The sequence below is a fragment of the Tachyglossus aculeatus genome, chromosome 2 (assembly GCF_015852505.1).
Source record: "Tachyglossus aculeatus isolate mTacAcu1 chromosome 2, mTacAcu1.pri, whole genome shotgun sequence".
Taxonomy (NCBI): domain Eukaryota; kingdom Metazoa; phylum Chordata; class Mammalia; order Monotremata; family Tachyglossidae; genus Tachyglossus; species Tachyglossus aculeatus.
The window spans coordinates 23,250,339-23,259,750 of NC_052067.1; the positions used below are offsets into that span (position 1 = coordinate 23,250,339).

Below are 9,412 nucleotides of genomic sequence, written 5' to 3' on the forward strand. Positions count from 1 at the left end.
CTGCACACAGTTAAGTGCTCAATAAATATGGCTGACTGCTACATGCAGAAGGGTACAGAGGGAATGGCATGACCAGAAAGGTGAATGACTAGTCAGGGGCAAAGGCAGACCCCTTTATTCCCAGAGGACAACTGGGAGGGTCTATGACTACAGACAAAGCCTGGGGTTAATACAAAAGGAGTAAATGCCAGTTACAAGTTTTCTAGAATAATCACAAGGTCCAGAGCTACAGCATTATCCATATATACTGCAACACTTCCCCTCTTGAGTGTTACATTCTTCATGATTATAATGTAGTCACTATGGGTTTTTTTTTTTTACTAAGGAAAAAAAGTTACATCAAGTTGTCCTCAGAAATCATCAGCTCTCCACAACAGAAGAATTTTAAATTTAAGCTTCCTCTCCTGATGTGCTATAGCAAAGGCACATTATTCTTCACTATTTCTCTGCCATCTTTCCCTCATATGATGGAACATCAATTCCTTCGGGAGGGAGGGCCACATACTTGTAAAGACAAAAAGTCTATCTGATTATCCCTAGTGAACACAGAGGCTGAATGGGATCTAGGGACCAAGGCTGAGGGGAAGTTATCTCTGTCATCTCATCAGACGTCCCATGCTTACCTGTTTTTGGGAAGCATCAATTCTTTCAGAGAATAAAATGAGTGAAATTCAGGCAGTTGGAAAGTTATATTAAAGTACACAAAGGCACTGTAGACAGCGTGCCTACTAGGGTTTAAAATACAACTCTATAGAACATAAAGAACCACAGGTGGGTGGGAATAAAACTGTGCTAGGAAATAGGAAAACATAGTTTTTAGCTCTGGTCCACAGCTATGAAATTGAACAATTCCTTACTTGTCCATGGATTTCACCTCTTGGCTCAATTTGCCTCAAAGGGATCTTAGAAGATAAAATCTATTCAAGTATTTGGGAAATAAAGACACCAAGTAAAGGCATTTTTATTATTCAACAGAAGAAAAGGCCACTAAACTAGACACTCTAATTACACTGACCTGATTAACTGGTATCTACCCCAGTGTTTGAGCATAGTATGCATTTAACAAATACCACAATTATTGTTAGGTACAGGAACTAAGTTTTTATACCTAAATCAATTGATGATTGCCAAGCTCAGTTAAAGAGTAAAGTAGGAGCGGAATTGGATAGGTAAATATTTTTTAAAAATAGGTCTATTTTCCTTCTATTAAGACAGTATGCAAAGTACACGCAAATCAAGGATAATAATATACATTTAAAAAACATCCAAATTTCATAGTTGAAAGGTAGTGCACCTGCAGCCTAAACAAAGTAAAATGCGCGTGCTATGAGTTATAATCATCTTTCTGCCACAGATTTTTTTTATGTTCCAGGGATAAGACATTAGCTTCCTTGTGTTTCAAAATTATTTTGTATGAAAAGACTACCAGCAACTTTTAAAAGTAGTTATAAAATCAATACAATTTGCATGGTACTCTCAAATTCAACATGTTTAAGTGATGAATAAACAGGTTAACGACAGCATTGTAAAAAGCTCAGACAACAGAGGAAAGTTGAAATCATATATTCCTGAAAAATAAATCTGAGCAAGGTAAAACAAAAAAATCATATGTGGCTTAACTGGTTTGGCAGCTAAATGTGCATCACTGTTACTATTATTACTACTACAAAATAATAATATTTGTAAAATACTTACTGTGTACCAAACACTGAACTAAGTGCAGGGGGTAGTTAGAAGGTGATTAGATCAGATGCAATCTATATCCCACATGGAGCTCACAGCCTAAGAGGGAGGGAGAACAGGGATTTTTATCCCCATTTTACAGATGATGAAACTGAGACATTAAGTGACTAGCTCAAGGTCACCTAGCAAGCAAGGGCTGGCAAAACTGTGATGAAAAACCCCAGTCTTCTGACTCTCAGGCCCCCAAACTGTGATGAGAATCCAGGTCTTCTGACCCCCAGATCCATGGAGATCCATGTTCTTTCCACTAGCCCACACTGCTTCAAAGACACTTTGTTCAATTTAAACATTAATAAGACACAAAGTTGTGGCAAGTTATGGAAGAGTGAAAAATTATGTTCAGTATAATTCAGCAAACTCTCAGTCAAGCAATCCAAATCTCTTCAATAGATTACCTTGCTATTCTGAAGTATTAGAAATGTGTCCGGGGGAAAAAAAGCAAGTGGGCAATGAGAAAATGAGAAAGAAAAAGAGAGTTCCTGGGCTCACTGACTGGCATTCACATTAAATACTATTAAAGGTACACTTTAAAAGAACATGGTCTATCTAATGAGATACAAGTAAAAATATTTGGGTTCCAGGCCCAAATTCACACCTGACACACTATGAGAGTAAACAGGTGAATAACTAAAGAATACTATCATCTGTGAATATGTCTATGATCTATACACATATGATGATACCAACTTCCCATTTACCTCCAACGGAGTGCAGATTAGATATCTAATATGGTGCGATACTCTTTACGAAAGCTGCTAAATACAAAACACCAGACCTTAACACCCACAATGCTTTAAAGAAAAGAAAAATAAATGGGGAGTGGAGGAAGTTTTCTGTCATAATTTTCAACAGAACCAAGGCTCAGTGACAGGTTTCTTCTACTTCTATTATTTGATAAATCTGAGTATTACATTCATTCTAAAGCCTCCCACCATTAACGAGTAAACTTAAATTAGATCAAAAATCTGCAGCATGTACAAAAATTAGCCTTTCCCGATTAAGCCCTGCAGTATAAGCCCTTCAGGCATTTGGTATTCTCCCCACCTCAGTCCCACAGCACTTTTGTATCTATTATTTACTTAAATTAACGGTCTTCCTCCCCCTCTAGACCCTAAGCTCATTGTGAGCAGGGAACATATCTACCAACTCTTGCTGTACTGGGCCCCCTCCACCCAAACGCTTAGTACAGTGGTCCGCACACAGTCAGTGATCAATACACCACCACTGATCGACAAATGTATTCTTTCTAAACTGTGCTTACAAAAACCGCACATTTTAAAAACTGCCATAACTGGGCCAAAAATATTATTTTGGACACTATGGTAATCACAAAAAACTTTCCAGAGTGGAACTAGTCAACATTAGCTAGATCTCTGGATGACTTGTTCCAAAATAATCCTGCCTATGAGGAAAACAAATCATATGATATTTTTACTGTTCTCTCATTTTCAGGTATGAAAAATATTGGTACTCAACATTTCAAGTGCATTAACAGGCACCGATTTTGAATCGTAGTTGTTCTCTCGTTTGATGAAAACATGTGAAGTTTTTTTAAAAAGGAAATACCCCTACCCGATCAAACCTTCCAGGTGACTCTAAAAGTAATGGGGAAAAAAAGAGAGACAGCTCTAACAAAATGGTAATTGTTTCCTTTTTTCCATTTTAGTTCAATTTGAATTTGCTTACTGCAATGCTTACAGAATTAATTAATTAATGATGGCATTTATTAAGCGCTTACTATGTGCAAAGCACTGTTCTAAGCGCTGAGGAGGTTACAAAGGTGATCAGGTTGTCCCACAGGGGGCTCACAGTCTTCATCCCCATTTTACAGATGAGGTAACTGAGGCACAGAGAAGTTAAGTGACTTGCCCAAAGTCACACAGCTGACAATTGGCAGAGCCGGGATTTGAACCCATGACATCTGACTCCAAAGCCCGCGCTCTTTTCCACTGAGCCACGCTGCTTCTCTAGCCACGCTGTGGCTAGAGAAAGTGCTAGCCACAGAAAGTGCTAATCCTGCCTAGGTAAGTCTTCACGTCAGTTCATTCATAATTTGGAGCACTTTTAAATTGAAGAGAAAAGCACAATACACATCGTGGTGGGATCTAATATTAAAAAGAATCAGAACCTTTCCAAACTGAAAAAAAGAAGGCTCTACAATTTACGCATTTAGGGATGAAGTATGGAGACACCCCACAGTAATTAATAGTTTTACCTAGGGCGATTTCCCGGGTATCGGCCTCCTCTGGTGTAGCGTGGACGATGCACTACAGATGTCCTTCTCTACCAGGTAGTTATGAATTTAAAGTCACGATTTTAGGTTTGACTTCCTACCACCTTCCCAAAATAAACCCGATGCGTATCAACGTAATCTCCTTTGCCTCGTGCCTCAGATTCCCTTAATGCGGAGACGCCAATAGGCAATTTAATCACTCTGGGATCGGAATACTTGAAACCTTCCTGCTGAGAAAATACTGAAAAGGGCTGAAACTGTACACCTCTGGATCCCTTGGACGTTTCCGCCTGCCTTTTATCAACGACGATCGAGGTGGTTCCCCCGATCCGAAATGGAACTGAACTTTGAATCTAGGTCTAATAAACCCCCATGATCACCAAGCCAATAGGACGCCCGAAATCTTGCCAAGGTGAAGACGGTCCGACAATGGGGTGGTGGTGGTGTTTTTTGGGGTGGGCTCCCAAGCCACCACCCCAGGCTGGCCCCCCCACCCCAAAATTGCAGGGGTGGTGTCCAGCCCCCCTCCTCAGTTCCCGTTGGTTCTGCTGCCCATAAACCTTGCTGCGGACGCTCATAAAGGAACTAATGCCCGGCTTTCGGAGGTTGGGCATGGACCACACCGTCTACAGGCGACAGTTTGGATTAACAGAGTAATGATTGCAATAAAACACACACTCACACACACACACACACCACACACACCAACCCCCCCACCCACCCCGTGGCTGAGTGGAAAGAGCCCGGGCTTTGGAGTCAGAGGTCATGGGTTCAAACCCCGGCTCCGCCACTTGTCAGCCGTGTGACTCTGGGCAAGTCACTTCATTTCTCTGAGCCTCAGTTCCCTCATCCGTAAAACGGGGATGAAGACTGTGAGCACCCCCCGTGGGGCAAATCAATCAATCGTATTTATTGAGCGCTTACTGTGCCAGAGCACTGTATTAAGCGCTTGGGAAGTACAAGATGGCAACATATAGAGACAGTCCCTACCCAACAGTGGGCTCACAGTCTAAAAGAACTGATCACCTTGTAACCTCCCCTGCGCTTAGAACAGTGCTTCGCACATAGTAAGCGCTTATTAAATGTCATTACTATTATTATTATACAATCCTTACACAAACACACCGACACTCACGCGGAGGGTGAAGACCTTGAGGGCCCAGGCAGCCACCGTCCGCCGCCTTTCGGGGTTCGGTCCCTAAGGTGTGGGCCTGTCCCCGTCCCCTCATTCATCCAATCGTATTTATTGAGCGCTTACTGTGTGCAGAGCACTGTACTAGGCGCTTGGGAAGTACAAGTTGGCAACATATAGAGACGGTCCCTACCCAACAGCGGGCTTACAGTCTTCCCGCCGAGGGTCAGCTACAGTTTGCGCTCCCCCCGCGCCTCCTCCCGCCAAAGTTGCGGCCGACGGGGGGTCTCGCAGCCGAGCTGGGGGGGCCGCGCTTTGGAGTCAGAGGTCATGGGTTCGAATCTCTGCTCCACCAATTGTCAGCTGTGTGCCTTTGGGCAAGCCACTTCACTTCTCTGGGCCTCGGTGACCTCATCTGTGAAATGGGGATTAAGGCTGTGAGCCCCACGTGGGTCAACCTGATCACCTTGTAACCTTTCCGGTGCTTTCCGCATAGTAAGCACTTACTAGATGCCGTCATCATCATGCATGGAGGAATGTGTGCGCGCATGGCAGCGTGGCTCCGTGGAAAGAGCCCGGGCTTTGGAGTCAGAGGTCATGGGTTCGAATCCCGGCTCCACCAATCAATCAATCAAATCGTATTTATTGAGCGCTTACCGTGTGCACAGCACTGTACTAAGTACTTGGGAAGTACAATCAATCAATCAATCGTATTTACTGAGCGCTTACTGTGTGTACTAAGCGCTTGGGAAGTACAAGCTGGAAATATATAGAGACAGTCCCTACCCAACAACAGTTGTCAGCTGTGTGACTTTGGGCAACTCACTTCACTTCTCTGGGCCTCGGTGACCTCATCTGTGAAATGGGGATGAAGGCTGTGGGCCCCACGTGGGACCACCTGATCACCTTGTAACCTTCCCAGTGCTTTGCACATAGTAAGGGCTTAATAAATGCCATCATCATCATGCATGGAGGAATGTGTGCGTGCATGGCAGCGTGGCTCCGTGCAAAGAGCCCGGTCTTTGGAGTCAGAGGTCATGGGTTCGAATCCCGGTTCCACCAACTCTCAGCTGTGTGACTTTGGGCAAGTCACTTCACTTCTCTGGGCCTCAGTGACCTCATCTGTGAAATGGGGATTAAGGCAGTGAGCCGCACGTGGGACCATGTGATCATCTTCCTAGTGCTTTGCACATAGTTAGCGCTTACTAAATGCCATCACCACCATGCATGAAGGAATGTGCGCGTGCATGGCAGCGTGGCTCCGTGGAAAGAGCCCGGGCTTTGGAGTCAGAGGTCATGGGTTCGAATCCCGGCTCCACCAATCAATCAATTGTATTTATTGAGCGCTTACTGTGTGCACTAGGCGCTTGGGAAGTACAAGCTGGCAACATATAGACAGTGCCTGCCCAACAACAATTAGCTGCGTGACTTTGGGCAAGTCACTTCACTGGGCCTCGGTGACCTCATCTGTGAAATGGGGATGAAGGCGGTGGGCCACACGTGGGGCCGCCTGATCACCTTGCAACCTCCCCAGTGCTTTGCACATAGTTAGCGCTTACTAAATGCCATCACCACCATGCACGGAGGAATGTGTGGGTGCATGGCAGCGTGGCTCGGTGGAAAGAGCCCGGGCTTTGGAGTCGGAGGCCATGGGTTCGAATCCCGGCTCCACCAATCAATCAATCGTATTTATTGAGCGCTTACCGTGTGCGGAGCACTGTACTAAGCGCTTGGGAAGTACAATCAATCAATTGTATTTATTGAGCGCTTACTGTGTGCACTAGGCGCTTGGGAAATACAAGCTGGCAACATATAGACAGTGCCTGCCCAACAACAATTAGCTGCGTGACTTTGGGCAAGTCACTTCACTGGGCCTCGGTGACCTCATCTGTGAAATGGGGATGAAGGCGGTGGGCCGCACGTGGGGCCGCCTGATCACCTTGCAACCTTCCCAGTGCTTTGCACATAGTAAGTGCTTACTAAATGCCATCATCATCATGCACGGAGGAATGTGTGGGCGCACGGCAGCGTGGCTCCGTGGAAAGAGCCCGGGCTTTGGAGTGGAGGTCATGGGTTCGAATCCCGGCTCCAATCAATCAATCGTATTTATTGAGCGCTTACTATGTACAGAACACTGTACTAAGCGCTTGGGAAGTACAATCAATCAATCGTATTTATTGAGCGCTTACTGTGTGCACTAGGCGCTTGGGAAGTACAAGCTGGCAACATATAGAGACAGTCCCTACCCAACAACAATTGCCAGCTGTGTGACTTTGGGCAAGTCACTTCTCTGGGCCTCGGTGACCTCATCTGTGAAATGGGGATGAAGGCGGTGGGCCGCACCTGGGACCGCCTGATCACCTTGCAACCTTCCCAGTGTTTTGCACATAGTTAGCGCTTACTAAATGCCATCATCACCATGCACGGAGGAATGTGTGGGCGCATGGCTGCGTGGCTCCGTGGAAAGAGCCCGGGCTTTGGAGTCAGAGGCCATGGGTTCGAATCCCGGCTCCAATCAATCATGTTATTGAGCGCTTACTATGTACAGAGCACTGTACTAAGCGCTTGGGAAGTACAATCCATCAATCGTATTTATTGAGCGCTTACTGTGTGCACTAGGCGCTTGGGAAGTACAAGCTGGCAACATATAGACAGTGCCTGCCCAACAACAATTAGCTGCGTGACTTTGGGCAAGTCACTTCACTGGGCCTCGGTGACCTCATCTGTGAAATGGGGATGAAGGCGGTGGGCCGCACGTGGGGCCGCCTGATCACCTTGCAACCTTCCCAGTGTTTTGCACATAGTTAGCGCTTACTAAATGCCATCATCATCATGCACGGAGGAATGTGTGGGCGCATGGCTGCGTGGCTCCGTGGAAAGAGCCCGGGCTTTGGAGTCGGAGGCCATGGGTTCGAATCCCGGCTCCAATCAATCATGTTATTGAGCGCTTACTATGTACAGAGCACTGTACTAAGCGCTTGGGAAGTACAATCCATCAATCGTATTTATTGAGCGCTTACTGTGTGCTTGGGAAGTAGAAGCTGGCAACATATAGAGACAGTCCCTACCCAACAACAATTGCCAGCTGTGTGACTTTGGGCAAGTCACTTCACTGGGCCTCGGCGACCTCATCTGTGAAATGGGGATGAAGGCTGTGGGCCGCACGATCACCTTGCAACCTCCCCAGTGCTTTGCACATAGTTAGCGCTTACTAAATGCCATCACCACCGTGCATGGAGGAATGTGTACACGCACACACACCCCTTTTCCCGTCCTCGAGGCCGGTCCCTTTCTCTCTCTCCAATCCGGCCCCCCCGCCCCGTCGGGTGCGCTCACCAGGGGTCGAACTCGTGGATGATGCTCTCGAAGCGGATGACGGCGAAGAGGCGGGAGCTGAAGCCGGCCAGCCAGGCCAGGAACAGGACGGTGAAGGACAGCAGCGACTGCCACCCGGCCGGCTGCGACAGGCCGCCCGAAAGTCCGGCCGTCGTCACCGGGGCGGGGGCCGGCGAGGCCGGGGCCGCGGGGCTGTGGTGGCCGTGGTGCTGGTGGTGGTGGTGGCCGTGATGGTGGCCGCCGCCCGCCCGGCTGTTCCCCGGCGCCGCCGAGTTGGCGGCCGATCTGGGCTTGCTCTCCGGGGCTGAGGACTCCGCCATGTTGGACCCCGGAGGCGGGTCTCCCTCACGGCGGCCTGGGCTGTGAGGCGGGAGGACGACGACGACGACGAGGAGGCAGGGGGCGGCCCCTCAGGGCACGGCTGATGGCGGCTGCTTCGCCCCGGCCGTCTTCATCCCCCACCGCGGCCCGCCCACGACAACCCGCCGGACGACGACGACGACCGCCTCACAAGGAGGGGCGGAGCCGCCTTCCTCCAGGCCACGCCCACCTCCCCGTCCCTCCGCCAATCAGAAAGCGCCAGGTCCGCCTGGGGGCGGGCCCTCCTGACCAATGGAGAGCCCGGCCGGCCGCGAGGCGGGGAGGGCGGCGCCAGCGCCCCCTCCTGCCCGCCCGCGGTAGCGCCTTCGCCGTCGCTGGAAAGCCCCCTTCTCCCCCCCGCTTTCTAATAAATAATAATGGCATGTATGAATCAATCAATCAATCAATCAATCAATCGTATTTATTGAGCGCTTACTATGTGCAGAGCACTGTACTAATTGCTTACTATAGTCGTAATAATAATAATGGCATTTATTAAGCGCTTACTGGAATCGTAATGATAATGAGGGCATTTATTAAGCGCTTGCTAGGTGCAAAGCACCGTTCTAATCAATCGATCAATCAATCAATCGTATTTATTGATCAAT

General features: G+C 47.8%; 1 protein-coding gene across 1 annotated transcript in view; it reads right to left on the reverse strand.

Moving 5' to 3' along the window:
- The window catches only part of STT3B (STT3 oligosaccharyltransferase complex catalytic subunit B), a 113,177-nt gene extending 104,279 nt beyond the window's left edge, over nt 1–8,898 (reverse strand). The window contains exon 1 of the mRNA XM_038760238.1: nt 8,445–8,898. Within this exon, the coding sequence (XP_038616166.1) occupies nt 8,445–8,764 (320 nt within the window). The 5' untranslated portion in view covers nt 8,765–8,898. The remainder of the gene's footprint in view (nt 1–8,444) is intronic.
- Nucleotides 8,899–9,412: the final 514 nt, after the last annotated feature.